The sequence below is a fragment of the Enhydra lutris genome, unplaced genomic scaffold (genome assembly GCF_002288905.1).
Source record: "Enhydra lutris kenyoni isolate GAN:26980312 unplaced genomic scaffold, ASM228890v2 scaffoldscaffold13, whole genome shotgun sequence".
Taxonomy (NCBI): Eukaryota; Metazoa; Chordata; class Mammalia; order Carnivora; family Mustelidae; genus Enhydra; species Enhydra lutris.
Genome location: NW_019154097.1, coordinates 51,593,238 through 51,619,162, shown reverse-complemented (window position 1 = coordinate 51,619,162; position 25,925 = coordinate 51,593,238). Strand labels below are relative to the sequence as shown.

Genomic DNA, 25,925 nt, shown 5'->3' with positions numbered 1-25,925 from the left:
ACCTGTCGGCACCTGCCACGCCGCCGTCGCCGGCTCCAGATGGGGAAGGACCAGGGCTTCTCTCGGCACTTTCGGTAGTTTCCCCACCGCGCCCCGCGCCCCCGGGAACTGTGCACCCCTAGGCGCGGCGGACCCGTCTCGGGCGGCCTGAGAAGGGGTGGGGCTGGGGCACTGAGATGGACACCCACCCGGCACAAGGGGGCTAGTTCCCCCTGTTGGATGCCTGGAACCTGCACGCGCCCCTGGGGGTCAGGATGGGAGACGGAGGGGGGACCAAGGGCTGGGACTGAAAAGCCCTCCTCTTCCCTTCCTACAACTGGGCAGGTCCAGGGACCTGGCCAGAGAGCCTAGGCAGGGAATGTGGTAGAGAGAGAGGACCCTAGGGCCACCCCTAGGACAATCTGGACACGGATTTACTCCTGACCCCCCCCAGGCAGAGGGCACCGAAATGACTGACTGAACCGTGGCTGGGTGGCCAGGGAAGAGTCCTGTGGTCTCAGAGAAGCCTGTTGGCATAGCAGGGACCTGGGAGTCCTGGGCAGCCATGCTGTCATGGTCAGAGGACTAGTGATCTGCCACAGTGGTCCGTGAGGCCCCATTGTGCCTGGCTCTACAGGGTCAGTGGATTGAGGGCAGACCCAGGCCTGGGGTGCCCGGCCAGACTGAGCTGCATGGAGGGCCAGTGCAAGCCAGAAAGGGCATCTGGCGCAGTCCCAAGGACACCAAGCAGAGAAAAGGCCACCAATCTTCTCCCACCTGGGCAGCTGGTGACTCACCATGGTTACCATCCCGGGCAGAAGGAGTGGGGAGGGGCAGACCGTTTCTAATTGCTGCTGGAGGATGGAGCTGGGATGGTCACCAGGCCCCTGCCCAGGCTGGACATAGGGCCTACTGGAGCCTGGGACTGCAGCCCAGATTGTGAGGTGGCCAATTTCCGGCTTGTCATCCCTCCTTTGTCTGAGCGAGAGGCATGGGTGGTGGGTCTGGGACAGTGTGGGGAATGTGCAGGTCAGGCAGAAGGAGGTGTCAGGCTCCAGAGACCTTGAGTGACCATCTGGGCAATGAGACCGAGGCTCTAGATTTTCCGCAATCTCTGTGGGTGGGCAAGGATGAGCATCGGGCCAGAATGTCCTGGAAAAGTTGAGCAGGCCTCTTATTTTGGTCTCCTGGTTGCCTGGAACATTCAAATCTGGAGCAGAGCTCAGCAGGGTCAACCCTGATGCCCCCTCCTCCTGGAGGACCCACTTCCCTTCCTTCCCACCAGGCAGCTTATTCTGCCTGCCTGGTCTTATTAATCTTACCGTAGAGGTCAGAAACTGACTGGGGGCCACTGGATGACCGCAGAGGGGGTGTATTTCAGCTGGTTGCAGAGCCACTGTTACCGTCTTCCTCCCTCTTCCCCACCATGGCCTTGGCAGTGCCTCCTCATACAAAGGACAGGGAAGGGAATGTTGGGATGTGGCCAGGGAGGCCTCACTAGCCACCAGAGCTTCCGAGGCCCTTGGCAGAGTCCTGCCACGATGCTGAGGGTCAGAGACTGGCCTTCTGTTCAAGCTGTGCCAAGGGCCAGCTGTGTCAGCCTGGAAAGTTACAGGTCTTCTCTGAGCCCCCAGATCCTTTGCCATGGACAGGGGGTTCCACCAGGTTGTTAACGGCTGCCATTACTGGGAGCTATGGCTGTGCTGCTGGTGGGCCCCCTGTTTACTGAGTCACTGAGTCCCTTCCCTGTGCCAAATCCTGAGCTGTCACTGTGGCTCCCAGCCAAGCTACAGCCCTAGCCCTCAGAGAGCTTCCCTCCTCGCAGGAGACACTCACAGGTTCCAGGGACTCATGCCAGGGTGTAGACCCCATACAGCGTCCACCCACGCCTCCCCACTGCCTCTCACCACTTCCAGGTTCCTGAGAGTAGGAACCGCAGTGCCTTAAGCTTTGAACCCAAGTGCCTGGCCGGCACGGACAGCAGGGCCTTACTGAAGCATGTGGGATTGAACAGAAGGAAGGCCAGTGTTGGGTGTTGAAGGTCCATCCCCATGTAGCTAGGAAGCAGAGAGAGTGTGCCCGGCAAGAATGTAAGAGGTAGGACTGGTTGTGGCCGTCCTGGCAAATTCTGAGGCGGCAGCTGTAGAAAGGGCCGGCCAGAGACGCAAGCAGGAAGGCCAGGAGTGTGATGAGGGTCTGGGGGAAGTCTGACTCCGGCCAGAGTGTGGCTTCGGTTTCCTCCAGCAGAGCTGCATGGAATCAGGTAAGAAGGCAGGTGGTGGCGGATACCTGGCTGGGGTCTGGCGTGGCAGGTGCAAGGACATGAAATGAGGGCGTAGGGGAGAGGCCAGAAATGGGAAGACGGAGGCAGGAGGAGGAACAGGTCCACGAAAGGGCTTTAGGGACACCGAGGTCCCCCAAGGCCACAGTAATGGAGACGGTCCCATTGTGACTTTCCCGAGGTGGAGAGCTGGGCGCGAGGTCCTGGTGTGGCCCAGGCTGGTTGGGGCGCAAGTCCCAGCACCGAGAGGGAGACTGGGGTGCCGGCTGCTGATTCCCCTGTAACCCCCGTGTAGGGGCGGGAGAGTCTAGGGCGGCGCCCACGAGAAGGAGGCTTTAGGCAGCGGTTTGGCACGATCGGGGCGCGGTCTGGGGGCGCGCCCCGACTCTGCGGTCCTCGCCCGCAGGATCTTCATCCCCAAGAAGCACCGGGCGCGCTTCGACGAAGTGGTGTCACAGGGTCTGCTGGGCAAGTTGTGCCGCGCTCGGCGGGCGCAAGGCGCGCAGGGGCTGCGCCGGAGCCGCAGCGAGGAGCGGCCGGAGCGCCTCCTGGTGTCCACTCGCGCCAGCGCGGCCCCGCGCCGCCCGGACGAGCCGCCACCGCGCAAGGCTGCCTCTCTGCTGGGCGGCCGTGCGGGCCCAGGGGGCACGCGCAGGTACCCGGGACGCGCGGGCACGGGCCGCGGATGCCTCCTAGTCGGTGGGCTGGGATGCAGATCTGGGCAGAGGGCGCGAGATTGGGGCGTGGGACACTTGGGCGTGGGGATGGGGGTCAGGAGAAATTAAGGGGAGCAGGGCACGGGACTTCTCTATCCCCTACGCCCCACCCCCAGCCTCCCTCTCCCCAGGACAGGGCACCCTGCCAGCCCCCCACCCCGCCCCTTCTTTCTCCCCAGGACAGTACGAGTCTACAAGGGCAACAAGAGCTTCGGCTTCACGCTGCGCGGTCACGGGCCTGTCTGGATCGAGTCTGTCCTGCCTGGTGAGGGGTGGGCGAGTTGTCCAGGATGGGATGAAGGACCCTCTTAGGCCCATACTAAGTACCCCCCTCGCTTCTGCCTCCAAGTTCTAACCTCATATAGCTCATGTCCTTTAAGTATCCCAGAGGGACCATCCGAGTTGGGGCAAACTCCCTCCAAGTTCAGGGTCACCTTTGAGCCAAGAAAGCCAAGTTCTCCATCCAGACGTTTTCTGTGTCCAGCGGGGAGGGCTGGGGGCCACTGCCGCAGACACTGGGGTAACCTGCACACATCTGACGCCTGCCCAGTCTGCACCCAGTCAGCCTGCCCGGTTTGGAGTGCCCACTGTGAACTTGACCCTTTCTGGGCAGGCCAGACTCAGAGACCCATTAGGCCCTCAGGGCCTCTGCCTACTATCTGGTCCCCTACCCCCAGTCTGGACCTTGCTCCTGCTCCCACCGAGCCTGCCTCTTTTTTCTCCTGGAATGGTGACATCTTAAAGAAAGCAGAGCCTTCTTGATGCAGGAATTCTTCCTTCCTGCCTCTCCAGGGCAGGTGGGGGGAGACTGGGGAGAAACTCCTTTCTTCCCGAGACAGCACATCCCATTGTGGAAGGTCTCTGCGGTGCAGAAATGTCTCCTGGTGCTAAACTGAACTCTCCCTCCCAGTTATCACCCCACAGGGCTGGGTCACCTGCTCTCTCTGTCCTGTATCCATACCCTCCCAGCACCTGGGAATGATGCTCCTAGTGACACATCCCCATCTGTGTCTGTCTGACACTGAGTCCTTTCTACCTTTCCTCATCTCACACCTGTAGTGCAGGGATTTGTGGGTTGGACAACTTCTGATCCCCAGGAAAGTGCCTTAGTGAGTTTGCATCATTGTCCAGCCATCAGATCATTTTGACACCAAATCCTGATGACTGACATGTCACAGTTCTCCTCAGATTTGGTGTTACTAAATCGTTGACACAGTGTTGCAAGGAAGAGGCACATGGCTGGTCCTCTAGAAATACATCATCTCTCCCCTTTGTCTCTTCCAACTGTGCCACCACCAGCACCACCCACCTCCCCCCACCCCCATGTGGGTTGCAGCCAGGCATACTTTGCCTGGGGCCATGTTTAAGACCCAGGGGTGCTATTCTCCCCAACCCAACCTCCAGGCTGGTAACCTCATGGCTTCCTTGTCATAGGAAGCCATAGGACGCTTCAGTGAGAGCTTTTACAGATGGGGAAACTGAGGCCTTTAGAGGCTCTGGCAAAGCAAGGACCAGAACCTTGGGTCTCCTGACTCCTGACCCAGTAATCTTGAATCCCCAGCTACAACCCCTCTGGTCCTCCCACCCCAGCTTGGCCCAAGCTTCCAGACAGGTCAGGTTGGATCCATCACCATCATCACCTCTCCCCTCCCTGCCTCTTCAGTCCCGGAGGAAGGACGCCACTTCCCCAGCAGGTCTTCCCTGAGCATCCCTCCCCCTCCACCCCCCCCCACCCTGACAGTCCCCAGAACCTCATGAGAGAGCCCCTCACAATCTGAGACTACCTTTTCTTTAGGCATTTGTCACTTCCCCCACTTGATTTCCAATCAAATTTAGAGGAACATCTGATAAAAGAGGCAAAAAGAAAAAAAAAGTATAAAAACACAGGTCTTACTATTATTCAAGTATGGTGAGGTCAACAGATCAGGAAGTGATGGCCAATGGAAAAACAGTTTGTCCCCACAGCTCCCAAGAGGAGGGGACGTGGCCACACCATGCAGGACCACACGGGGGAAGGGAAGGATGAGGCCAGGCAGGCGAAAGCATGTACAGGCCTAGCCGGAGCAGGCTCTGAGGCATAACTGTCCCCAGGGAGTCAGCAGGTGCCTGGCTCTGGAAGATTAGGGCAGGGCACTATGGTGGCCTGAGGTGTGAGAGCCCATTGGGGAAGGGCACTGGGTGTGGGCTCTGTACTGGTCGGTTTGCATACAAGAGGCTCTCTTCTAAGCCAGTAATTTATCAGGTAGGGACTGGCCAGCTACGGAAGGGCAGTGTTTCCAGGGTCAGCAACAACCCGAGATGCCAAAGCCTCAGGAAACACAGAAACAAACAAGCACGATTAATATACCATGTTTCCCAGCCTGGGGGAGGAAGCTCCCTTCCTGTAGGCAGGTGCATTTTCTGCCCATGACAAAGGCACAGAGAATCTATGATGGTAACCATTCCGTGCGGGGCAGAGAACAGTACAGAGGGGGCTTCTCAGCAGGTGTATGGATGCTACAGAAATATGACTCCCAAGACCTTCTTTATTTTTCCCCCTTTTCCAATAGCTCAAGGCTGACCTGTGGTCCACGCTGAGCCCCAAACTCTCCTACCCCCACCCAGGGGCTCATTCCCCACTCCGAGCAGCTGAGAGCAGAGGGGTGCTGGTTTTAATGTGGGGTCTGCTGGGCTGCATTTGGCTCTCCTTTGCCACTCGTTCCATTTGGCACCTGTAAAATGGGTTCACAGAGCACAGCCCCGTCCAGCTGACCAGCACACTCTCTCTTCTTGCTCCCAGGGAGCCCGGCTGACAATGCATCCCTCAAGTCAGGAGACCGGATCCTCTTCCTCAATGGACTGGACATGAGGTCAGAGGCTGTTGGGGACATCAAAGCTTGGTGACAAATCATCCTCTGAGAACCCCTGGCTCTTGGGACACTGAGGCCATGGTCCTGATTGCCTGTGACCAGTTTGTCCCCAGGGTCTGCCCCTCTTCCTTTGGGAACTCTTGACTCTGTCCCTTCAGACTAGATAGAATGTCAGTTTATCTTTCCAACCGGAAAATACCCCAGCTCCATGCAAGGGACACAGAGGGGTTGTTCCTTGTTGCTGTTTCGTTTCTGTTTTTAGAGATTTTATTTTTAAGTAATCTCTACACCCAATGTGGGGCTTGGACTTACAACCCCAAGATCCAGAGTCACAGGCGCTGCTGGCTGAGCCAGCCCGGTGCCCAGGGGACACAGAATTAAATGGACCATGAGTGTCTTGCCCTTGAAGGGGAATCCTGCCTGGGGTGACATGATCACCACCCTTGTGCATCCAGAAGTGTCCAGGTTGTCCTGGGTCTGGAGGGTCTCCTGCAGAGGAGATAAATGAGCAGGAGAATGGCTTCCAGTCCTGGCCCAGCTGTGCATTGCTGAGTGGCCTCTACAGGCAGGACAGGGAGATCTGGTGGGTGGCCGTGGCCCTTGCTCATCCTGGTCAAGCCCTCCCAGGCTCATCTCTTCTTGGCAGGAACTGCTCCCATGACAAGGTGGTGTCCATGCTTCAAGGCAGTGGCGCGATGCCCACACTGGTGGTGGAGGAGGGGCTCGTCCCATTTGCCAGCGGTGAGACACCCATGGCCACTTGGCTTCGTGGCCCACAGAGCCCCTGCCAGGGCCTCTACGTGTGGGACTTACAAGTCTGCAGAGGACTCTGCTTTTCCCCCAAACCTGCAGCTTTCCTCCCCAGGTGGTGCTGTAGATTCCAATGGGGCAGCCTCAGGGCCCTGCCTGGGGCTGTCCCTCTGTCCCCATCCCCAGCTCCCACTGGGAGAGAAACCGCCTCTGGTCCAGGGACGCTGGGTCACCCGCACCTCTCCTGCCTGTGGCCCCGACAGACTCCGATTCCTTGGATTCCCCCAACCCATCCTCGGCGCTCACCTCCTTGCAGTGGGTAGCAGAGATCCTGCCCTCCAGCATCCGGGTGCAGGGGAGGACTTTCAGCCAGCAGCTGGAGCACCTCCTCACGCCTCCCGAGCGCTATGGGATCTGCCGGGCCCTGGAGAGCTTCTTCCAGCACAGGTGGCTGGGCCAGGGTGGTGGTGGGGGAGCTGCCCTGGGTGGACCCCAAATCCTGCCCAGACTCACCATCCGGGTCTCCCTGCCTGTGTCTCCCGAGCCCCCTTCTCCTGGGAGAGACCCAAAGAAAGCAGCCGTTGGTCCCAGGGGCCCCTGGGTGGTGGGCAATCAAAGGGCCCTTCCATAAACCCTGACTCTGAAACCTCCCAGCCACATGACCCAGCCTCAGTCAAGTGAAGCAGTGACCTTCGAAACATTTGTGGAAAGGTCACAGGACTCACCTGTGGGTGTTTGCCACCAGCCAGCCAGGCCTGTTGGGATTGGTTCGGTGTCTTCCTTTTGTACCATCAGCCTGTGTCTGTCGCACTCTTTCGTCCATAGGGTCATTGTCATGGTCCGTGCAAACACCTCACCCATCCGTGCCCTTTTCTTTTTTTGTTTAAACAGCTTTATTAAGGTATAAGTCACACACCCTACAATTTACTCATTCAACTGTACAATGCACCGGATTTTAATGGACAAATCCGTGTACCCATCACCACATTCGGTTTTAAAACATTTTCACTCAAAAAGAAACCCCCTGCACCTCTTCAATGTCACCCCCTCCTCTTCCGTCCCTTCCCCCTCCTCCGCACGCCACCCCACCCCCTGAACAACCACGAATCTACTTTAGTGTCTAGGTGGCTTTCCCTATTCTGGGCTTTCATATAAATAGGACCCTACAGTATGTGGGCTTTTATGTCTGGCTTCTTTCCCCCAACATCATGTTTTCGATGTTCGTCCAAGTTCTAGCATCTACTTATTCCTTTTTTCATGGCCAAATAACATTCCATTGTGTGGCTAGACCACATGTTGCCTGTCCATTTATCCGTGATGGACACTTGCCTTGTTTCCACCTTTCATTCCCTTTTAGCTCCACTCCCTCTTCTGCGTCCGTCCCTTCCCATGGCCACCCAGTCTGATGAGTTTAACAGGCATCCTTTTGTCTGATGTGTTCTTGAAGTGTGGGCACTGCTGTTTTGTAGGCTGTATTCTTTTAAGTTTTACTTATTTATCTCTATCCCCAACATGGGGCTCAAACTCACAACCCCAAGATTGAGAGTCGGATGCTCTTCCAACAGAGCCAGCCAGGCGCCCCGCCATGGGCTGTATTTTTGGTGTACATTGCCTTTGTGGCTATCCTGTGTGCATTCTTGGGTGTGGTGTTTTGTGTGTTTTGTTTTGTTTTTTTCACCAAGCCCTCTGTGTTCAGATCTGGCCGTGTTGCTCTGTGTACATGTAATACATTGATTATAACTGCAGCCAAATTCCTGTGGCTCATGGGTCCGGGTCTGATCTACTTACCTGCCAGGACAGACACCAGTTTGTCACCCCTCTCTTCCATCTTGATAGCAGTGGTGAACATCATTGCACACATTTCCACATGATGCTATATACGATTCATTTGGAATTTATATCTAAGAGCAGCATTGCTGGCTAGTAAGGTATTTGCTTACCTAATGTGACCAGGTCGTCCCAGACTGTTTCCCAGAGCACTGCTGTCTCTCACCTGCAGTGCTCCTGGGCACCTCATCCCCATGTCCTCACCAACATTTGGCACCATCCAGGTTTCTACTCATGCTAGTCTTTTAGGCATAAAGTGACATTTATTTTATTTGCAGTTTTGAAAGGACAGTTTTAAACATCTTTGAATATCCCTTTCAGCCTTTTTTGTTTCTTTATCTATAGATTACCTGTTTAGACCCTTTGCCCATTTTTGTTTTACTGGCCTTTTTATCGTTGTTGATTTGCAGGAGTTCCTTGTATATTTTAGAGACCGAGTCCTTGTTGATTTCAAACACTGTAAACATCTCCCATTTGTTACTTGTTATTACTTCTGTTACATCTAATATCCATGTATCCAAGTTGGGGGTTTTTGAACAGATATTCTCGCTTTTGTAAAATCAAATTCAATACATTTCAGGCCTTGTGACTTTGGCTCTTAAAATTTTAAGAGCCCCTTCCCTACCCCTAGGCCAAAAGACATTCTCCTTATACTGTCTTCTCTTAATTTTACAATTGTATTTCTCATACTTTGTTTTTATATCCACCTAGAGTTCATCCTTATGTGTGGTGTTATGTGCGGACTCAGTTTTATTTTCCCATATAATGCAAGGATCAGCAAACTATTTCTATGAAGGACCACATAGTAAATGGCTTTGTAGCTCAGATAGTCTCCATAGAAACGATTCAACCCTGCTGTTGTAGATCGAAAACAGCCATAGACATATGTAAACACACAGTTGTAGCTGTTCCAATAAAACTTTTTTTTTCTTTCTTTCTTTCTTTTTTTTTTTACAAAAACAGAAGGTGGGCCAGATTTTGGGCTGCAGGCCATCATTTGCCAGTCCCTGCCAGAGTGAGTTGGTTACCCAATACACTCTGTGTGTTTTCATCGTACAGCATCTCTGTGAGGTAGATTCAATTTTTACCCACACTTTACTGAAGAGGAAACTGAGGCATGGGGGAATTACGTAACTTGAGAAAGGTCACTTGGTCTGTAAGTGGCAGAGCCAGGATTTGAATCTGGTGCGAGGGGAGCCCGTCTCCAGGGCCTGCCTTCCTAACTTCCCCACTTCTCTGTCTCTGCACGGGTGGGTTCTGGCACCTTGAAGTGCCCCCTTGTCCATCTCCCCCTGCCCCCATGGCGAGCACTTGAGTCATGAACCCCTTGCTCCTGCACCCTCCCCCAGGAACATTGACACCCTCATCGTGGACATCTACCCGGTGCTGGACACGCCGGCCAAGCAAGTTCTCTGGCAGTTCATCTACCAGCTGCTGACTTACGAGGAGCAGGAACTCTGCCAGGAGAAAATCGCGTGCTTCCTGGGCTACACGGCCATGACAGGTAAGCAGCCTCCCGCCCTGCCCAGCCCACCCTCTGAAGGGTCAGGCACCCATTCTCAGATGACAGACGACCCGGGCCTCTCCCATGGACAGATGCGCCCCGAGGCCTGCAGACACATGCCAGGTGCACCCAGGCCAGTCACACGCTTGGCCCCACAGCCATACCTTCCCTGCCTGATGCTCAAGCAGCATCTATCTCCCACATTACCTCAGACTTTAGACACCCCACCTCTCTGCCCAAAATCCCAGGCTTCACACCCACAAAATGGGAGTGACCTCAGTGGGTGTGCACTGCACGCCACAAAACATGTCGCAGATCGAGAAATTCACATGGTTGCCATTTGTTGAACTGGAGAGCAAAGACACAGTCAGGTCGCACCTGGCTGATGGGCTTTGGTGCACACAAATGCACACTAAGGTCTGCAGGGCCACGTGAGGCCTCCGCTTCCCGCTGCCGCGCACCTCTTAGCACGGGCCCCATGTGCCCATAAAACCATGCATTTCACCACTGAGGCCACAGGAATTGGAAGCGTGCCGAACCCAGCACTTGTTCTAGGCGCTCTATGTCACACAGTGACGTCACAGCCTACAGATGACCTGCGTTCTGGCCCTCGGCTGCCTGCTGTCCCTGGTCCTGGACACCCATGGTTTGCTGGGGGAGGCTCGAGGATTTTAGCAAGAGGCTCAGAGTATGGACTGGGCAAAGCTATTCCATACATTTGCCTAGACCTGGAATCTTCCATCTCAGCCCACGTGCCAAGCAGGGCCTGGGGCCACCGATTGGTACAGACAGTGACTGCCTCCACCTCCTGTGTTTGGAGGCACTTTGGCTGGCTGAGAGGACAAAGGGCCCATCTCCTGGCTGAGAGGACAAAGGGCCCATCTCCTGTTCGTGTCGCCCAGCAGAGCCAGAGCCCGAGCTGGACCTGGAGCCGGAGCTAGAGCCGGAGCCCGAGCCGGTGCCTGAGCTGCAGCGGCGCAGCTCACTGAGGGCTTCGTCCATGTGCCGCCGCAGCCTCCGGTCCCAGGGCCTGGAGGCCAGCCTCAGTTGCGGTGAGGCTCTGGACCGAAAGGCGGGACTGGGTGTGAGGGAGCCAACAGTGCTCGGTTTTCCCATCTGCAGAATGGGGTGGGTGAGATGAGAGATCCCCGAGAACAGGTTGAGGAGGGCTGAGGGATGGCCCTCCCGGGGCTCCAGGGCTGGCTGGTCCTTTCTTGATGGCTGCCCACAGGGTCTGGGCTGGAACCCAAACCTTAAGAGCTCAGAGGGATCACTAGACCTCTCCATGGTGGACTCCACCCTCCCTGATTCCCTGGCAGGTCCCGGCGACTGCCCCGAGATGCCTCTTCCTCTAATTCCAGGCGAGCGCCAGGCGGGCGATGGCACGTCCCTCCCTGAGACCCCCAACCCTAAGATGGTGAGACCCCACTGCCTGTCCTCCTGGGGGTTCATGTGGCTCCTGAGGCTGGGGCAGATCCCTGCCTCCCAGATCACCCAGGCCTGGCCTCCGAGGCCACAGGAGGGCCTCATGGGGGAGGTGACGGTGGGCTGGACTCACCCTGGCCTCCTCTCCCTGAAGATGTCAGCCGTCTATGCAGAGCTCGAGTCCCGGCTGAACAGCAGCTTCAAAGGGAAGGTGGGGACCACGTCCAGATCCCGTGCCTCCCCACCAGTGCCCAGCCCGGCAGGCCCAGCAGGTAGGGGCTCAGCCAATTCTGGCTCCTGGAAGCAGCACTGACCTCTGGCCTCTGGGCTGTCTGTATGGGTGTTGCCCCCATCTGGGGCACATCCTTGGAGCCTCCCCTTTGGTCCATGAACACATGACTGAGGTGTGAGGCACCTCAGCAGCCTTCCATGGCAAAGCTTTCTTGAGGTCAAGGTCATCACAGGCTTTCCCACACCTTCTCTGATCCTTACCCCTACTGTAGATTTAGAAAAGTGGAGATCCTCCCCAAAGGAGCCACAAAAGAGCTTGTGGCTGTTGGATAAACTGTTAAGTGCATGCATTGCTCCGTGAATGGCACAACTGGGAAGATGGTTTCTCTGCCGTTCAGAAGGCAGGACCCCTGGGTGATGTTCCTGGCAGCCACGGGCCTGTTTGGTGTGGGAGGGGCCTCGTGATCCTTGATCTGGGGCCTGGAGAAGGCCCTTCTGCCCTTTCAGTTGTGTTTAGTTGGTCCCAGGGGGAATCCTTGAGGTCCCTTCCAAGATGAGTGGGGGTCTGGCCTGTCCTGGGGCTAAGTAGTGTTCCCCCTCACATACTCTTACCTTTGATTTCCCTCAGGGAAGGGCCTGGGGGTGGGCAGGGTCATCTAGGGTCTTCTTGTGCTGTGTCCAGAGGGGGAAGTGAAGGTGCCCCGGGACACAGAGCCAACCTGCCCCAGGACCCTCCCCTTCAGCCTGCACCTGGAATGCAGGTACTGACTGGAGAGGGGTCCTCACACTTGATTCCCCACCCCAGGGCCCAGGACCCTGTCCAGCATCTCATGGCCCAGCGAGCGACTCCTGCCCTCCCCCTGCTACTACCCACTGTGTTCAGGGGGCCTGGCCTCCCCCAGCAGCTCTGAGTCCCACCCCTACGCCAGCCTGGACAGCAGCAGGGCACCCTCCCCACAGCCAGACCCTGGGCCCATCCGCTCCGACAGCCCCCCAAGCCCGGACCCTGCCCGCCCGCCCAGCCGTAGGAAGCTCTTCACCTTCTCCCGCCCTGTGCAAAGCCGGGATACTGACCGCTTCCTGGATGTGCTGAGTGAGCAGCTGGGCCCCCGGGTCACTGTCGTGGATGACTTCCTGAGCCCTGAGAATGATTATGAGGAGGTAAGCACTTGCCAGCCCATGTGGAGAGACGGGGACCCAGGTGTGACATGGGGGGCCTGTAAAGGGGACAGGGCTCCTGCAAGAGACCTCTTGCCATTGGGATCGCCCCCCAGGCTACTCCTCTCCTTGCCCCAGTCCAGCCTAGAATCTGTCCCAGGCTACCCCACTCACTGGCTGAGCTATCCCACCCTTTGACTCAGCTATAAACCCCTCACTCAAGTCTCCCCCATATTCCTTGCCTCAGGTTACCCCATTCCTTCTCCCAGGCCATCCTACCCACAGCCTCAGGCTAACCCACTAGACTAGCCTGTCTTATCCCCAGGCTAGCCCACCCTCCCTCACCTTGCTCTGCCCCGGGCAGATGAGCTTCCACGATGACCAGGGAAGCTTTGTGACCAATGAGCGGAGCAGCGCTAGTGAGTGCATCAGCAGCAGTGAGGAGGGCAGCTCCCTGACCTACTCCTCCATCTCCGACCACATCCCCCCACCCCCACTCAGCCCCCCGCCTCCACCACCTCTGCCCTTCCATGACCCAAAGCCCAGCTCCCGCACCCCTGATGGTCCCCGGGGCCCTTCTCAGACACTGGCCAAGCCCCTCACCCAACTCAGCCACCCTGTCCCTCCACCGCCCCCACCACCCCTGCCCCCACCGGTGCCCTGTGCACCCCCCATGCTGTCCCGGGGCCTGGGCCACCGGCGAAGTGAAACCAGTCACATGAGCGTCAAGCGCCTGCGGTGGGAGCAGGTGGAGAACTCGGAAGGCACCATCTGGGGTCAGGTAGGTGACCTGGGGCTTGGGAGTGCCCTCCACAGGGGAGGCTGGCCTGGGTCGCAGCACTGAAGACAAAACCCTGTCCAGTGTCTAGCCCCTGGCACTTCCCTACTGCCATTCCCCCAGCATCGGAAGCCCAGGGCAGCTCTGGTGAACTCACCCCTGGCAAAGGACCCTCAAGACAGAGCCAGACCTCTCAGCCACCTCCTTAAGCCCCCTTGGTTGGCTGCAGCCCCTTTGTTGTCCCTTAACAATCCCCCCCCCGCAGTTCAGCTTGCTGTCTCCCGCATGGAGAGTGTTCCGGGGGTGTGTGTTACTGACCTCACGAGCAGGCGGTGTGCTGCTTCATCACTTGGGTGACTTAGCCTTTCCTGCAGTGTCTCCTGGGCCTCAGGGTTCTCCCAGGGCCTGATGAGGGAATCTCCCTCTGTCGCTCCTGGGTCAGCTCTTAGAGGATGGGGCAGTGGGGAATGGCAGTCCAGCTGCTCGTGTTCCTCCTCCCCCTGAACCTCCCCCCTACTCTACCACCTTGCAGCTCGGGGAAGATTCTGACTATGACAAGCTGAGCGACATGGTGAAATATCTTGATTTGGAGCTCCATTTTGGCACCCAGAAACCTACTAGTGAGTGGCCTGAGGGCCCTAGGGGAACCCTCACACCAGGCCATCTGCGTAAGCCCACCTGCGGCCTTCTGTTACGTCCCAGGGCTTAGAGTCCCAGAGGTCTGCCCTACCTGCCATTTCCTTCCTGCGTCCCCGAGTTATTTAACCTCTCAGAGCATTTCTCCCATCTGAAACTGGAGATAGTCATAGTCGCTGGCATTTATCGCATGCTCACAGAATGCCAGACATCCCCGTTTCTAAATTAATGCTGTGACCATTCTACGAGGTAGGGACTATGATCACCCTAACTTCCTGATGAAGAGGTACAGAGAGGCTAGGTAATTTACTCAAAGTCACACAGTCAGAATAAGGGGTCAGGAGGCATCCATATCGAGCCAACTAGATGTGCCTTCCAGTCTCTAAGTCCCCCTGCCCTTCTCTGGGTATCTTCCTATAGCTGTTGGGTGGGGCTCCTGGCAGCAGGGATATTGTTTGTGGAAGGTGGTTGCAGGATGGAAGAGAAAGGCCTTTGTCCATCCAGGAAGCACCTGCAAGGTGGAGAGGTGGTTGGTTCAGCTTCCTTGGGCAGCTCAACCCCAAGGGCCAAGGGGAAAGAGGATGGGGGAGAGGCACACACCATGCTGAGTGTGTGGGCCAGAGAGTCCCGAGTGGGAGACTGAGGAAGGAGGGGACTGGGGACACCTGGAGCTGATTCGTTAAAGGCCACGTCAGCGGGTGTCTGGGTTACTGGGTGTGGCCACACCCCCCTGGGCCCTCCCACCAGCCTGTTCTCCTCTCATTAAACCATATTCCGTTCTAGAGCCAATGCCTGGGCCTGAGCCCTTCAGGAAAAAAGAGGTGGTGGAGATCCTGTCTCACAAGAAGGCCTACAACACCTGTGAGGGGTTGAGGAGTCCCAGGGGTTGTGGGGGACAGGAGGTGGCCCTCTCTCTGGGCCGCAGAGCTTTGAATCCACGTGTGTGGATTGGGCCCCGCGGGCCCCCGACGATGCCGACTGGGTGAAGGCCCTTTCTCGGGTTCTAGATCCCACCTGGGTGCTGGTGTCGGTCTGGGCTCCGCCCTCACTGGCCCCGCCCCCTCGTTGCCCCCGCCCCCACGTGTGAGCGGCTCCCGAGTCCTGGCCACGCCTCCAGCCGTCCCTAGCTCTCCCTCTCGCGGTCTCCTCCCTCGTTTCCGGCTCCACCCCCACAAGCCCCACCCGTATCTAGGTCTGTCCCTTCGAGAACCTTGTCCTCACCTTCATTCGACCGGAGGAAGGACCCTCTCCATCTCTGGGCAGGCTCCTGCCCCGCCCAGGTTCCTTGCCCCTCCCAGGCTCCTCCCAGTCATCCCTGGAGAACTTCTGGGCCCCGCCCCCGGTCCTCCTGGCCCCGCCCCGCCTCACCCTTCGCGGCCCCGCCCGCAGCCATCCTGCTGGCTCACCTGAAGCTGAGCCCGGCGGAGCTGCGGCAGGTGCTCATGAGCATGGAGCCCCGGCGCCTGGAGCCCGCGCACCTGGCGCAGCTGCTGCTCTTCGCGCCCGACGCCGACGAGGAGCAGCGCTACCAGGCCTTCCGCGAGGCGCCCGGCCGCCTCAGCGAGCCCGACCAATTCGTCCTGCAGGTGCTGCGGCCGCGACGGCCGCCGGGGGGGCAGGGGGTGCTGCCCGGCGGCCTCGGCCGCCTCCAGTCAGGGCTTTCTGGTCACCGGGGCTGCGTGAGTCCCGCTCCCCTACCGCCACCGCGCTGGCGCCTCTGAGTCCCCTTGTTACACCTTTAACGGCCAGTTCCTTCCCACCTGGGGCCCAAGGTAGATGGGATTGTGCTTCTTTTTTTGTGCTTATATTGGGGTTGTGCTTATTTTTCTTGAGGGAATGCCGGGCAGCCAGCTGACCCCCACCCCAGGCTGCGGTGGGGCGGTGAGTGTCCTGGTGGGGCGGGTGAGTCCTGGCCTTGCCTCGTGACAGATGCTCTCGGTTCCCGAATACAAAACCCGCTTGCGAAGCCTGCACTTCCAAGCCACCCTGCAAGAGAAGACGGAGGAGATCCGGGGCAGCCTGGAGTGCTTGCGCCAGGCCTCCCTTGAGCTCAGGAACAGCCGGAAGCTCGCCAAGATCTTGGAGGTCAGGCCGCACCCCCTCTCCGGCCACCCCACCTAACTGTCTGCCCCCTGGGGCTCCCAGTCTGGAGACCCATCCTGATAGTGGTTCCAGGGCGGTGGGGTGAGGACCTGGGCAGAGCCTGCCCATCTTCCCTTCCACAGTTTGTGTTGGCCATGGGCAACTATCTCAATGACGGACAGCCCAAAACCAACAAGACCACCGGCTTCAAGATCAACTTCCTGACAGAGGTGAGGGGACCAGTTGGCAGTAATCCATGAGATTGTCCTACTGTCACGGCTGGGGAAGGCAGGCCCACCCCAAGTTGTGGCAGAGGAAAGGAGAGAACATCAGGACCCTAGAGGGCCCCTCCCCAGGAGGAAAATTTGGCTGGGGCAGGCCAGGATGTAACTGCAGTAAAGGTTGTGGGTGGGAGGCTTTTCCAAGCCAAGCCTCAGGATCTGGAAAAAGGGAGTATGGGGGGCAAGGAGGGGAGACTCCAGGAAGAAGGAGGGAATCCCGCCTGGTAGGTTCTGCCCCTTAATACCACCACCACTGCCAAGGTGTCCTACCCGCCCCCCCCCCACCAAAAAAAACCTAGGATCTGAACAAGGACAGCTCGAATATCCAGCCTTCCCACTGCTTCTGGGACCTTTCCCCAGGGTACCGTTAGTTGTTTTAAAAAGGAGGAAGAAACACTCCATTTGTAGATATGAATGTTTTAGGATGTCTGAGGCACAGAAGGGCCACATATGGTTCCAGATGCCACAAGAGGGAAGATATGTGAGTGGTGCCCCCGCCACTTAGAAGTTAAAAAATCTTGGACTATATCTGCCAACAAGGGCATGTTCCCAGGGACAGGACACCTGGTGGCCTCCTCTAGCTGTTGGCAATGGACCTGGTTCCTGGGTGGGGGTGGGGGGCAGCATTTCAAAGATCTGGGCCAGGGAACCTCCGAACACCTTGGGGAGGCCTGTGGGCATCCCAGCAGAGCTTCACAGTGAGGAGTAATATAAACTTTGGAGTTGATGAGTGTCAAGGGCCAGGAATTAGTGCCACAGTCCAGGAGATGTGGGGCCAAGAGTACCCAGACCCACACGACCAGGAATCCGATGGGGTCCTTGAGGAGGATGTGTGTTGGGCATCACTTGCAGCTGAACTCCACCAAGACTGTGGACGGGAAGTCCACCTTCCTGCACATCCTTGCCAAATCACTGAGCCAGCACTTTCCAGAACTCCTGGGCTTTGCTCAGGACCTGCCCACTGTGCCCCTGGCTGCCAAAGGTAGGCCGAGCGGTCGGGCAGTGGGCGAGGAAGGGCTAGGAGGTCAGCGCTCATGAGGTTCTGTTCCCTTCCCTGCAGTGAACCAACGGGCCCTGACCAGTGATCTGGCTGACCTCCATGGCACCATCAGTGAGATACAGGCTGCTTGCCAGAGCATGTGCTCCTCCAGTGAGGACAAGTTTGCTGTGGTCATGACGGTATCCAGTGAGCAGCCTGTTCCCGCACCAGGGTGGACCCTGGGGAAGCCAGGGAGAGCTGGCTGTCGCTCCAGCAGCCACTGCAGACCCTGGGTCCCAGCAAGGCTGCTATGTGTCCTGGGAGCGCGTCTGTCCTAGTGATTTAGAACCTAAGCACTTACACCAAGTCTCTGTTACTCAAGAGGAGCTTTCTTGACTGTCCAAAACCTGCTGCCTTGCCCCATCTGTCCTCGTGGGCAGTAGAGCCCAGGTTTGGTTCACAAGATACAGGTCTTGGCCACCCAGAGGCAGTCAGGAGAGGGACATGTTGCCACTGAGCACAGTTAGGGACAAATGCTACAGGAAAAAAAAAGGGGGGAGCTCAAAGCCGAGAGAGTGCCAGGGGGCTACTATAAGTGGCTGTTGGAGGAGGAGGGGGTCATGGCATCTGAAAAGAGTCCAGGGTGGGGAGAGGACTGCCCCACAGAGAAGGCAAGTGGATGGCCTTGGGGCTGCACTGGGTGTGGCGGGCTTCGGGAGTGGCTGAGAGGGCCGCATGCAAGGCACTGGAGCCCCTGGACACGGCCTGGTTCCCGGCCAAGCACTGGGCACGGGGCAGATGGGAGCTGGGCAGCTAGAGAACCTGAGGGCGCCTAGCGGTTTCCTTAACGGAGGCCACTCAGTCCTTCCTAGAGACGGCCCAGCCGGTGTTGCGGGCCCTGGATGGGCTGCAGCGCGAGGCCATGGAGGAGCTGGGCAGGGCGCTGGCCTTCTTCGGCGAGGACTCCAAAGCCACCACCTCTGAGGCCTTCTTTGGCATCTTCGCAGAGTTCATGAGCAAGTTCGAGGTGAGCCATGTTGGGAGGCCCAAGGGGCCCCTGAGAAGTCCCTCCAGAGGTCAAATACGGGGCCTCCAAGAAGCCCAGATCGGGAAGCGACCTCCAGCAAGTGTGACATGACCCACATGGGGCCGACAGGTCTCTTCCCTGGCTCTCTGGGGCGGTGGTGAGGGGCGGGTGGGAGGAGATGAGGCAATATGGGGTCAGGGACTCCTGGGACCACTGACCAGACCCTCCCCACGTGTCCCTTCCTCCCCAGCGAGCACTCAGTGACCTGGAGGCTGGGGATGGCCCACGCAGCTCGGGGATGGTTTCACCCCTGGCCTGGTGACCTGCAGAGCCTGTCCTACCTGAGGCCCATCCCAGTGGCCTGGAGCAGCCCAGAGCGGCCTGGTGGGAGACAGGGCCCAGCCTCCCCGTGGCTCCAGCTACCTCAGCCGTCAGGCTCTGGGCACCGGGAAGGTGCAGGGTCCGCCGGCTGCCCCTCTGTGGGCCTTGGCCCTGACTCTGGCTCCAATGGAGCACTGGGGGCTTGAGGCAGAGAGGAGGTGCCAACTCCCCCAAGAAGTGTGAACCTTGGCTGCCCACAGGTGTGCTCACCCTGGAAGGCCTGGCTTTGCCCCGCCTTGCTCTGGGCCTTGGAGCAGGTGCTGGCTGTGCACACCCTCAGGACTCTGGCTGGTCCCAGGGAGGGGTGACAGGGCTGCAACCCGCAAATGGACTGTGGGGTGGCCCCCACCCTGGGGCAGCGTCTGCTGTCTGCCCCTCCAAGCTTGGCCAGAGCATACTCTGCCCCAAACGAGGACATCGGAATCTCCTTTTGGGGCCTGCTCCCAGTGGACTGGAGGTATGCCCTTGCAGAACATTCACTCTAGAGCCTGGAGAAGGTGACAGATGCCCTTGAACATGCCCGGCCAGTGGGCACAATTGGCCTTGAGGTCCCTTTCCCAGCCCCAGCCTCCTGGGGCAGCTCAGAAGAAAGCAGAAGAAAGGACATCCCTGGGTACAGGGATCTGGGGACCCGGGCACCTAGTCTGGGTCTTGGAAGCTGGAAGAAATTGCAGCCAGGTGTGGCCCAGAAGCAGGACAGGCAGGACAGATGCTGGGCAGGGATCCGGAGGAGGCGAGGATTAGGGAGACACGCCATGTCAGACTGGAGAATTGGGGGCTTTATCCAGCAGACAAGTTTTAGTTCAGTTTGGGGAGCCTGAAAGTGGGATGGTGTGGTCAAGGTAGGGGCAGAGAGAACAGAAAGATGTCCATGTGCTGGGTCAGCAGGACTCACGGGCTGATTGGCTGGGTCGGGGTGATGTTCCCTGGAATGGGTCCCCTGCACAGAGCAGCCATCGGGCTGGATGACACAGTGGGACATAGTTGGGATCTTTCACATGTGTGTCTGGAGGCCCTGGTGAGGTCAGGGGCTGGAGGAGACAGGGAGCAGGGCTGCTGTGGACAGGGCCGATGTGTTAATTTCCTCCATCCTTCCCATGCTCCCGCTGGCTGTTTCCGGCATCAGTAGATTCCCATTGCCTCTTTCCTTAACTTTCTTCCAGAAAAGTCTGCACTGGGCTTTGAACTTGTCTCTTGGATTCTTCTTCTCTCCCTACAGTCAAATGGCTAATGTTGCTTTTGGACAGTATTTGGGACATGTTCAGTTCTTGCCAGTCTCCCACAACTGCTCTTTGAGGCCATATATGTTCTTTCCTTGTTCCTCATTCACAGCCACCCTATAAACCTGGGGCGCCTGGGTGGCTCAGTCTGGTTAAGCATCTGACTCTTGATTTCAGCTCAGGTCATGATCTCAAGGTCATGAGATCGAATCCCCTGTCAGGCTCCATGCTGGGTGTGGAGCCTGCTTAAGATTCTGTCTTCCTCTCCCTCCGCCCTTCCCCACCCTCTTTCCCAGGTCTCTCTCTCACATCTGGGGCCTTGGCTGGGACAGATGGGACAGCTTCATGTGGCCTCTCATCCACCAGCCAAATAGCCAGGATGGTTCCCATGGTGGAGGCAGGGGTCCAAGAGAACCAAAGTCACAGAAGGAAAATCACAGAAGCCCCCTTGATGTCTAAGCTCAGACCGCAGAGCTGGCATACCACCATTCCACCACAGTCTCCTGGCAAGTGACAGGGCCAGCCCAGGTTCCAGGGGAGGGCTAATAGGTTCCACTCTTGATGAGAGGTGATGCCAAGTCACATGGCAGGGGGCGTGGATTCAGGGATGGGTGGAGAATCAGGGCCATTTTTACAATCAGTCTACTGCCTGCCCACTTGGCCAGACATGCCAGTACAGATCACAGCCTCTGGAACTCCTCAGTGGCCTCGGTCCTGACAACTCAGCTCTGGTTAGCCATTTCTGCGTGTCGTCCTGGTAGCATGCTTCTCCCTCTCCCTTACCTAGTCACCCATTGCCTAGTCCCCTGACTCTGCTCCTTCCGGTGGACAGTAGTGCCCTGCACCTGCCTGGACCAATTAGTCTCCTTTCTGTGGGGGAAAGCACCCCAGTTTTCATTTGGGAAATTGTCCCTCCCCTACTCATAGGCCCTGAGCAGGGCTGATTGGACAAGGATGATCTCATGACTCTGGCTGGGTGGCTCAGCGTTCAGTTAGACTCAAGTTAGCACTGTTTAGAAAGGGAGGCTCCCTCTCTTCTAGATGAATTGTTGGATGTCTAGAGGGTGGAACCCCGGATGGGGCTGCCAGGACCACCATGTGGAGAACACCTGCCTGGGTGCAAAGCCAACACAGGGAGGAAGAGGAGAGAAGCCCACTCCATACACCTCTTTGTTCCTGGATCCAACCATGCCTAAAGCAGATATCTGGACTTGTCAGTCTCTGAGCCAACACATTTCGCCTCCATTTGTAAACTTTCCAAATTTATTTTAGTTTTCTGGGTTAGGCTGGTTTGAATGGGTTTCTGTTGCTTTCAGCACTAAGAGGGTTGGCTAAGAGCACCCGTCCACAGATGGTTATGGATGTTCACTTTTCACATTCTCAGTGAGCGCTCTTCATTCATAAATGCATTGGCCAATACTTTCTGACTGCCCACTATGTGCCAGGCACCACAACGAGTGCAAACACCTTATGCATCAGCCTCCCTGAGTTTGGTTTTCTAGAGACCTGTGTCACGGTGGTTCTATACCTGAGTCAGCACAAGGTCCTATATGTGAGCCATACGTGTACCCTGTCCCCCCAGCAACTCCTCACCAAGTGACAAGCTATGAAGGCAAGCATTTATGCCCCAGGAATTTACCAATTTCTCAATAATACTACCCAAATAACATAGCCTAATTACATGCCACCTTTCCTGATCACCCATGTTTACTAGGTAGTGTGCCCAACATTTTACATATTTCAGCTCGTTTCATGTTCACGGTGACCCTCTGAGATGGGTTTTTGTCCTCTCGTTTTTACAAATAAAAAGTGAAACTCAGGAAGGTTTGTGACTTTTTGGATCAAAAACTCAGCCCTGTCTACATGAAAGCCCATCCTCTGTGTGGAAATGTCACCTTTGTGCTGCTCAACACAATTTTACAAATCTAGGTGTGTCCCAGGGCCTTATTCAGTCTTTCCGAATTGTGACCCACTCTCCCTGTCTCTGCATCCCCACCATCCGCTCACCTCTCAGTGTTCAGCCACCTGGCTTTCTCTCCCATCATCCCCCTCAACCTGCTATCTCCCTGACAGGAAGCCACAGGGCACGCTTATTCTTATCTTAACTGACCTTTATTGAAGCAACACTGGGCACTGTTTGCCCTCCCTTGGCAAATTCTCACACACCCAGGCTCAGGCTACCAGGTGTCAAGGTGTACCGATAACTCTCTCAACAGCTTGATTTCCCACTGGCCCTGCTGCTTCTAGCCTTTACACACAGCAATCACTCAATCATTGCCCATTAGATCAAACCGAAATCACATCCAGATACAGGGCTCCCAAGCTGCTCAGGAAAATGACTACCTCCCTCCTGTCAGATGGCTTGGCTGCATGCATTCGAAGCACTAGGACAAGGTTTGCAAAGTAAAAGCCCACAGAGGCCTTAGCAAGCAAAGCAAACACAAGAAGTGAGCAGGTGCAAGAAAGCGATGCAAGACCAGGGATGGAGAGTGGTTGACACAGAGGGACAAGAGAGAGCATGGGGGTGCCGGGGAGCAGATCCCCCAACTGAAGGGGGAACCAGCCCATGGACTTTGCTGTGGGGAGGCACACCTTGTGATACCTGATCTTCAGGCTTTCTCAAAGGAAGCTAGAAATCTAGATTTTTTTATTTACGATGTCTTGGTGAAATGTTGGCAGTCAGTGCAAAACTGTAAGGGAGAGTATCTGTGATGAGCCAAAGAAAACATGCCTGTGAGCCCGATGGGGCCCAGCTGTGAGTGCGTAACCCCTGAAATAGAGGGTCCGCACCTGTTGGCACATTCACACCGCCCTAGGGAATAGTGGGGTACCCCATAACAAAGGACGTGATTTGCTTTTCAATTTTAACAAGGAAACTGTGTTTGAGGCTAGTTGGCAGTTTCAGTTTCTAGATGAAAAGATGCTGATTACCTTGTTTTGAAGATGTCCTTTGTTTGAGGAAATTCACCCAGTGGGCCCGTCACTGGCAGGAAGGCGGGACCCGCACAGTGTTCTGGGTAAGGGGAGACCGTGAGCTACCACGAAACCAGCCGCTGGTTCCACAGACCAAGAGGTAAAGGGTCTGTTTAGTTGTGCAAATGAGCTCCATCTTTACCTTGACAGTGTCTTGAAAGGGAAGGGAAATTATTTTCTCTAAAGAGAGTTTGGATTCTCCATGTCACCAGCATTGAATAAACACAGTGATTGTGTGTTCATGGACCATGTGGGGGGTTTCCACAGAAGGAAATGGATGTCCAGTTTGTCTCACATCCATGGGCAGGAAGGACTATAGGGTGCAGAAGGGAAGAGCCCGCTGGCGTGGAGCTGGGGACTCCTTAGTAGCGAGAGGTGATCTGGGCCCTGCCTCGTGAGAGCTACAGGGACAGAGGCCCTGCCTCCCTCACTGGGTGCTGGGAAGAAACCTCCTGGGGCGGGGGGGACTTAGTTGCATTGGCAGAACTTAAATGTGTTAGGAGGGAATTGGTTCAGGGATGCAAGAAGGGCGGGCAGAAATGGCAGCTCAGAGCATAGGACCCAGACCAAGATTCAGGAGGCCACCACAACAGATGTGTGGCACATGGCCCCATCCCTCAAGAATTCCCCAGAAGCTCTTTGAGGAGGGAAAACCCAGGAGAAAGACCAGAACTCCCACAAGTCTGAGCCAGAGCAATCTTAGAAGCATTGTGATTTGAGCAGTTAAAACCCCCATGGTGTCATATCCCCCAGTCTGGTGAAATGGATGATAGCCATCACCAGGAAATTCACCCCACAGAAACAGGAATGCAAATAGTCATTGAGGCACACACCTGTCCGTTTGTTTGTGGAGTTGATCTGAAACAACAAGAACGGGAAAAAGCAAAGGATTTGTGAAAGGATACATGACAGTTGCGTGTTGGACTGGAACATAGTGATTAAAATATGGAGAAGGTGTGAAGTCACGGGAGAAGGCTTATGACATAATAAATGAAAAAGAAAAATACAAAATTGGATGTAACAAGAGGACCTTGGCTGAGAGGAGTTTTTTTGAACCCCAAGTGAGGGAGGAGAAGAAGGAGCAGTTCTGGCCAAGGCAACCTGTGGGATTGGCTTGTCCATGCCTGCTGCATAGCCACTCAGAACTGAGTACTGTGGACACTGGTGGGGGGTGGGGGTTGCCCTAATGCTAACTTCCATGTGCTCGCCTTTCCCGGGGACAGGTTTTCTCCTGGAAATAGAAGTCATACCATTGGTCATCCTCGAAAAGGTGAATCTTGGGGCCTGAAATGAATCAGGTCAAGCTTTAGACTGGGCTGAAGGTGACCATTCTTTCTGGCTTGACTTTGGAAGCCAGAAGATGGCCCGGAATGGAATTTTCACAGGAGCCAGAGAGCCTGCCCTTGACCCATGGAGTGTGCCGAGCAGTCCTCTCAGTTGTCTGTGCAGAGCCCACCCAATGCCCCTCCTCCCAATAAACCCAATGGGCCCTTGGCGGCCATCTTCCACAGTATGTCTTTGCCCCCTTGGCCATGGTGTTGGATTTTGAGTGGACTCTTGGCCTAAACTGAGCCAATCCTCAAGCCCCCCTCCCGAGAAGATCTGAAATAAATACCTGGATATTTCAAGCTCATTACGGCCTCTCTCTGGAACAGAAGAGGAGTAAACTTGCCAGGTGGGCCAGAGGAGCATAGACCAGTCTGCAGAAAAAGAGAAGAGCAAGGTGCATGCCATCCAATCTCTTTTGCCATTTTTAAGTGTTCTCAGCCACTTAATCTAATCCATGAGAAACTATCCTCAGATTGTCAAAGAATTTTAAGCAATCATTAATTAATTTTTTAAAAAGATTTTATTTCTTTATTTGAGAGAGAGAGAGAGAGAGAGAGAGAGAGAGAGCATATGAGCCAGGGGAGGGCAAAGAAGCAGACTCCCCACTGAGCAGGGAGCCTGATGCAGTCATTAATCCCAGGGCTCCAGGATCATGACCTGAGCCGAAGGCAGACGCTTAACCGACTGAACCACCCAGGTGCCCAGCAGTCAATTTGATCCTCACTGGTGAATGAATCTGCAGAAAGTTCCTGTCTCCAAATAATTTCATATCATTCAAAAGAAGTATATACATGCATGTGTATGTGTGTTGAGGCATACATGAATGTATATGTATATACATCCACAGAGAAAATAATTCATCATTCCCTTAAGGACATCATGGACTCAGAGACATAATATGCAGAAATAAATCTCAGACATAACCTCATTCACATTCAGAGATCTGCATTTTCACCACAAACTTGCATGCAAAAAAAGAAATGAGAAGAGAAAACGTACAATTTTGTAGCATTACATTACGTAGCAAACTGGAACATGTGCACAAGGTTTTGCTGATGCGTAAGGCTGAAACTTTATGTCATAAGCTCTAGAGAAGCGTCAAAAGAAACTATAAATCTCTTCGGTGTTATCGTCAGTATGAGCCAAGGTGCTATAATTTTTTACCCCCCAAAAAAGTTCACAAAGCTGACTCTATACCAAAAAAGGCACACACGCTGTACCCCCAATGGAAGGAGAGATGAACAGAGGATGGCTTTTTCAAACTATCTGGATACTTTCAGGGCTTAACTTTGAATTGCCCTGACAGGAGGCTGTTTTATCTGTCTGTGGCGAAGAATGAAGAGTGGTTGTGTGCTTGCTCTGAAACTTTTTCACTTATAAAAAACAAAAAACAGGGGCGCCTGGGTGGCTCAGTGGGTTAAACGTCTGCCTTCAGCTCAGGTCATGATCTCAGGGTCCTGGAATCGAGCCCCGCATCAGGCTCTCTGCTCTGCAGGGAGCCTGCTTCCCCCCTCTCTCT

The 25,925-nt window shown here is 55.9% G+C and overlaps 1 protein-coding gene across 1 annotated transcript in view; it reads left to right on the top strand.

Moving 5' to 3' along the window:
* Positions 1 to 18,825, top strand: part of LOC111146241 (Grid2 interacting protein) — a 32,317-nt gene extending 13,492 nt beyond the window's left edge. Inside the window, exons 3-22 of the mRNA XM_022501705.1 lie at positions 2,667 to 2,915; positions 3,156 to 3,241; positions 5,756 to 5,825; positions 6,472 to 6,566; positions 6,839 to 7,022; positions 9,752 to 9,906; positions 10,809 to 10,958; positions 11,226 to 11,323; positions 11,486 to 11,603; positions 12,368 to 12,723; positions 13,085 to 13,501; positions 14,031 to 14,118; positions 14,918 to 14,995; positions 15,524 to 15,720; positions 16,064 to 16,219; positions 16,360 to 16,446; positions 17,350 to 17,479; positions 17,558 to 17,676; positions 18,339 to 18,503; positions 18,754 to 18,825. Coding sequence (XP_022357413.1) covers positions 2,667 to 2,915; positions 3,156 to 3,241; positions 5,756 to 5,825; positions 6,472 to 6,566; positions 6,839 to 7,022; positions 9,752 to 9,906; positions 10,809 to 10,958; positions 11,226 to 11,323; positions 11,486 to 11,603; positions 12,368 to 12,723; positions 13,085 to 13,501; positions 14,031 to 14,118; positions 14,918 to 14,995; positions 15,524 to 15,720; positions 16,064 to 16,219; positions 16,360 to 16,446; positions 17,350 to 17,479; positions 17,558 to 17,676; positions 18,339 to 18,503; positions 18,754 to 18,825 — 3,070 coding nt within the window. The remainder of the gene's footprint in view (positions 1 to 2,666; positions 2,916 to 3,155; positions 3,242 to 5,755; positions 5,826 to 6,471; positions 6,567 to 6,838; positions 7,023 to 9,751; positions 9,907 to 10,808; positions 10,959 to 11,225; positions 11,324 to 11,485; positions 11,604 to 12,367; positions 12,724 to 13,084; positions 13,502 to 14,030; positions 14,119 to 14,917; positions 14,996 to 15,523; positions 15,721 to 16,063; positions 16,220 to 16,359; positions 16,447 to 17,349; positions 17,480 to 17,557; positions 17,677 to 18,338; positions 18,504 to 18,753) is intronic.
* Positions 18,826 to 25,925: the final 7,100 nt, after the last annotated feature.